Source organism: Colias philodice, chromosome 15, assembly GCF_061535455.1.
Source record: "Colias philodice isolate Cphi_HAF_F1 chromosome 15, ilColPhil1 Martin Lab GWU primary, whole genome shotgun sequence".
In the NCBI taxonomy this organism is placed as follows: Eukaryota; Metazoa; Arthropoda; class Insecta; order Lepidoptera; family Pieridae; genus Colias; species Colias philodice.
The window spans coordinates 8,871,812-8,877,811 of record NC_143100.1 but is presented as its reverse complement, the minus strand read 5'-3'; the positions used below and the strand labels follow the sequence as shown (position 1 = coordinate 8,877,811).

At 36.7% G+C, this 6,000-nt stretch overlaps 1 protein-coding gene across 3 annotated transcripts in view; it reads right to left on the bottom strand.

Moving 5' to 3' along the window:
* Positions 1 to 255: 255 nt before the first annotated feature.
* Positions 256 to 6,000, bottom strand: part of sty (sprouty signaling antagonist) — a 53,049-nt gene continuing 47,304 nt past the window's right edge. For all 3 annotated transcript variants that reach the window (XM_089703735.1, XM_089703733.1, XM_089703734.1), the window contains exon 2: positions 256 to 1,090. In XM_089703735.1, the coding sequence (XP_089559861.1) occupies positions 389 to 1,033 (645 nt within the window). In that variant the 5' untranslated portion in view covers positions 1,034 to 1,090 and the 3' untranslated portion in view covers positions 256 to 388. The remainder of the gene's footprint in view (positions 1,091 to 6,000) is intronic.

Below are 6,000 nucleotides of genomic sequence, written 5' to 3'. Positions count from 1 at the left end.
AATATAATGTTGTCGTTTTATTTACAAATAAATACAAATTCAGTTAATAAATAAATGGTAAATTATCTACATCTTAATAAGTATGTTTTATATCTCATTTCTTAATCTTCTCTGGATTTGTGTGGAATCCAAAATACTAATGTTAGCGTTTTCTTATGACACGTTTCGGTCTCAAGAAAATTTGAGACTCGGCGTTCGGGCGACACGTTCACGTACATTCACACTATACGACTATATTTACAAGTACTCGTCTACGATCACTCGGCGGGGCTTCGTCCTGGGCCCCGCGCGCACACACACTCACTGAGTCCGGCCCCGCGCGGCCCGGGCCTTGCGCTCGCGAATAAATATTTGTACAACGCGACGCCGGCGGGGCGCTGCGGCGGGACTAGATAATACTGGACAGCGGCGGGCGCTCGGGGCAGCGGCAGCCGGCGCGGCGCCAGCGGCCGTACGCCGCCGCGCCCGCCGCCGCGCACGCGCGCAGCGGCCAGTACAGCCACAGGCACGGCAGCGGCACCGCCAGCGCCGCCACGCACGCCAGCCGCGGCCCGCACGCGCACGGCTCGCCCGCCTCCTCCTCGCCGCTGCCGCAGTGGTAGAACAGCGCCTTGGCGCAGCACATGCACGACGCGTAGTCGACGCACGCCTCGGCGCTGCACAGGCACGAGCCGCACAGCCAGCGCGACGGCAGCGGCCGCGGCCGCGCGCACTGCTCGCAGCGGCAGCGCCCGCAGCTCTCGCACACTATGGAGTCGGCCGCGAGCGCGGCGGCGCGCCGCTTGTCGGCCGCGGCGGAGGCCGGCTGCGCCGTCACCGGCTTGAGCGGCTGCGCGGCGGCGTGCGCGTGCGCGTGCGGCGGCGCGGCGCGGCGCGGCGCCTCCACGTAGGCGTTGCGCTCGCGCTCGGCCTCGGGCCGCGGCCGCAGCAGCGACACGGCGGGCTGGCGCGCGCCGCTCGCGCCCGCGCGGTGCACGCGCGCCGCCGGCTTGGGCGGCCGGGGCGGCGCCGCCGGCCCGCCATACTCGTCCATCGAGTCCGGCTAACGGCTCTCTGGGCCGTCGCCTTCCTGTTCCCTCATCGTCCCCACCTGGAGAAGAAGAAAAAACGCACGTTAATAACGTCTCTCTTTACCTACCTTTTGAAACTTTGCAAGGGAGTAGTGTTCGTATACCTATTTGAATATTTCATGCGAACACTCTATAATGAAACTAGTGAGATTCCAATCGAGAAGTCGTAAGTTCAAATCCATTTATACTATAAAAGGCAAGAAGGCGTGGAAGCCAGTATGTTTGTGAATATGTGTGTCAAATTTTTACGTTTATAAGTAACGTTATATTATTATTGGAGAGGTATACAGAAATCCATTTTTTTTATTTAGTACCCAGACGGACATTTCCTACCTATACAAAAATGAAAATTACAGATTACGTTAATGTGCTACGAAAATATTCTAGTATTTACATATGAATCATATTAAGTACATTTGCTCAAGCATTCCGAATTTCGTGTAAACACCGCACTACCGCTGATTATGTTATCATACGCAACTGGTTGTATTTTCTGCGTTTATGAACATTTGAATCTTAAAATTATGGAGATTTGTGAATTTTAAAACAATCTAGTTTCGCAGCTCGCGGTATTTTAGAGGCTCGTGTATATTTTATGAAAGGAACAGCAATTTCAACGAGTCACATTCGTAGTGAATTAATTTTGTATCGATGCAACGTTTGTATCGCGTAGTGAAAGAAAATCGTGACCAATCCATTTCCATGTCCGGAAACCGCTTGAGGCATAACAGAATTATGTCCTGTGTGTAACGTGATTCATGTCTCTATTCGATTACTCATTCAATTCCTCTATGATTAAGGATGTCCTTTGAGACGGCATAAAGTTTCTTTAAAAAATCTTGTTATTATAAATATATAATTAAATTTAAAATCGGTTATTTGTTTTCAATAAAAGTACAAATATGGGATGTTACTTAATTAAGTGCTGATGACAAAACAACCAGTAGTATTGTATAAATTAGATTTTTTCTTACACGTGTAATTTTTATTACAAGTAGTTAATGTCACGATTCTCGAGGCTTAATGAAAGGTTCATATAAAATAAAAACATCTACGTTAAAAACAACCGACTTCAAAAACGGAAAAGCAAAAAATAAAAAAGATTTGATATTATTAAATTTTACTAACTACATACTATTTAGATGTGCTATTATAAAAAGTTTGATGTCGGTGCACGGGCTTAATACTAAGTGCTTAGTGCTTGACACCGACTTCAAACCTACTTAATAAATAGCACATCTAAATAGTACCTATGTAGTAATTAATAATATCAAATATTTTTTATTTTTTACTTTTCCGTTTTTGAAGTGGGTTGTTTTTAACGTATAGTTATTATTTTTATTTAATACTTTTAAGTGTATTTTTCAACACGAATCAAACGAGCCTTAACTCGATAAAGTTGAGTCAATATAATATTACTGAGTTCCTATGACCACCTTCCGATTCCATCATCAAATCGTTTCATCGCTATCCAATTTACATATGTATACAACATTTCAGCTCAATCGGTTACCACTTACCGGGAAGTGAATCAATTATGTTACTTGCTAGATTTTCAATTAAGTCATCGAGATCAGACAAAAATGCTCATAAAATAAAAACTACTGTGCCTTCCCGAATCAAGTATTTATGGGACCAATTCGAAACCATTCCGCATTAAACAAAAAAAGAATTACGTAAATCGGTTCAGAAACCTCTGAGTAATCGGTGTACATACATAAAGAAAAAAATATACCGGCCGAATTGATAACCTCCTCCTTTTTCTTGAAGTCGGTTAATAAATGTTTATTTGACTAACTACTTTACGACTAAAATTTAAGGATGCTACTATTCCTTCAAATTCACCAAAATTGATATGCGCTGTTAGTTAATATTATGAAGAAATCTTATACTGTGTATGGCAAAACATTTTTCTTGGCTCGTAAGAATTACATGACAAATGAAGATTAATTTGAACACGCGTTACAAAATAAATAAATTAATTAGATGTCAGTCGAGGACTACTAATGTTCATGTAAACTTGGATTATAATCCGGTATATATAAATTTTGTGACTTTAAGATTAATAACATCGTATTGATTAACATGCTGTGATCCTACAGTCATGTATTTGAAACTAATTATTTTTGGTCACGTATAGTAAAACTATACATTTCTATTTATTTTACATACCTACTATATTTCCACTACTAAAAGTTCCATTTCAATACAATACATTTATGTATGTGTTTCATTCAAACACCGATCTATTAAAACATTTACCGTGAACTCTAAAATTTAAATCTTATGCGATATGTTGATTTCCAAACATCCGGTGTACAATAAGCGCATGCATATTACGTTTTTGACAGTTCATATGTAATGCATTTATTGCCAGTCGCTATGTATTATGCATGAACAATTCTACACTTAGTAAAAATAGAAATGTTTCCGTCATATGTCTGCCATGTGTCTGACTCAAATACAGAATATTGGCTGATATTTATCTATCTATATTCAGTCGTTGAATGCTCGCTTATGTAAAATTTGGAACAAATTTTGAATAAAAGAGAACGTAGATAACTCGTTTATATGACTTTTTGTTAAAGGCTGGTCGCAAGGTTTTATAGTAAGTTTATCAATAAAGATATCCTTGGCCGTGAGTGTTCTGGGCGCCAGTCAATGACATGGTAGGTATTATGTATTGGTGATATGCACGTAGTAATTAAACATTATAAACCGTTTATTTATAGAATAACGCGACTAACGTCTGTCAAGTGCTTTTTTATCGATTTTTGTCATTCTTGGATGAATTATTATGCAATGGTTATTAAACTTAGTCGTTTCAAACGATACTATTTAAATACACGGAAAGTTTTCAGTTTGTAGTGAATTTTTTTATGAATCAAGTAGATCAATCATTTAAATTCGCAATCAATAAGAAATGTATTTTTCTGAACATAATATTTCCTATTAATATCGTTATGTTTACCGACAAGTTATGAAATTATAATTTAATTTAATATTTCAATAGACCATACTTATATTTTTTGTACATTTAATTACTAGTTATTCAGTTTTATTTGAATATTGTGACGTACATAAATTAATGTTTCGTGTCTATCTTGTAGTCATGGACGTTTAAAATTTCAGGCAAAATAGTTTTTTTTAATAATTAAATATAAAATAATGAGGTACATTTTAAAACCAAAAAAATTAAATACACAATATTATGGCAATTTTAATCGCTCATTAAAAGACGTCATGAGGTTGTTATCAAGTTTATTTTATGTAATGATCAAGAACTGCCAATATTGATATTACTATGAATGGTATATGATTATTTGCCAACTTCAAAACTCGTTTTTACGTGAATATTTCTGCATAAATAATTTTTGAATATGCAATAGACCGTTGCCGGTGACAGACTGTGCGGACGTTGGATACACGTGTCTCAGACCCAGTGATACAACTTATAGCAGAAGAAAATCATTCCGTATTTGAAAGAGAATAATTCATATTGGATTCGCGTTAATTTCACTTAAGTTATCAAAATGCATTTAATGTGCATCTGTATGTATGCAAAGAAATTCCTAGAAATGGTTGATATTGTATCAGATACAATACACATTATTATAAGTAATAGAGAGAATAGAGATGGTAATAAATCAATACGGAGTCGAAGTGTCACTGTGATATTCAATTATATTTGCATTTTAGCGATTGTTTGAACGTAAAATAGGAAACAGAAATAAGATTTCAAACGCGATAAGCAAGATTTATCACACATTCGCTTGCGACACAACTATCTCCACGATATTAGAACTTTTTAACTCTATCGTCGTTTCGTGCTTCTAATGCATTAAAAATGTAAGGGCATTATCCAAATGCTTTTCGACTGGATGCTTCCATGTCACAATAATAGTAGCTATTATTGTTTCTAGCCTGCTGCGGGCAGTAGTGTAAATTTGATTACACAATAACCGGTTCCCTACAAGTACTTGGAGATAAGACATGTTAGTTATAGGCTAATATTGTGATGCTATCGAACTTAGAAATGGGATTTCATATTTGTACTGTTAGCTAAACTATATATTGTTATGGTTTCAAATAGACGTGCTTTGGAAGCTAATGTTGTGAAAGTTAATCGTGTAACTATTGTGTAGTTGAATATGTTATATGAGCCTATATGAGCGCGAAGTATATCGATATTTAATAGTGTAGGCTCTACAAGTATAGTTACTTATATTGTAGTAATGGTTTTAAGATTGAATTCGGAGGTTATAAACTATAGTAGCGTTTAGGTACTATTGTGTATTCTGTGCTTATAGTTCCCTTTAACTATTGTGCTTTTAGCAGTTTTCTTAATTTGAATGATTGAGTCTAAACTTTATTTTATCAATTTAATAGAATTCTGATAATATCAATATATTCAGAGTTGTCATGAATTCCATTCTGTATTGGTACTTCAGAACCTAGGTAGGTTTATTGTATTAATGAATGAGTCGAATGAATGAAAAATGAAATAAACTAGAAATGAGTTATGAATGAATATTGTACCTGTATAATCTTTTTCTTGTTTGTGTGCTCAATCAAAAGCTATGCTACATTAAACCAAAGGAGATTATCTTTAGAAAATCTTCAAAAATGATTGAAATATTGAAACAGAATCTACTACCTATATATATTAATTAGTATTATACTGAATTAAAGATTTTAAATTTAGTCAAATAAAGGACTTAAATAGTTTATATTTAATTAATAAGAAAGGCACAGGTAGTAGGTACCAAGTACCAACCTACTACTTTTTTGTGCTCGCCAAAAACTATTCTGTTTTCTTTTAAATTAAATCATGTTGTTGAATATATTATAATTTATAACGTTATATTATAAAGCCTAAAATATAGCTATAAACATAGTTTATTTTGTTTTGTCTAAATACGTTATAAGT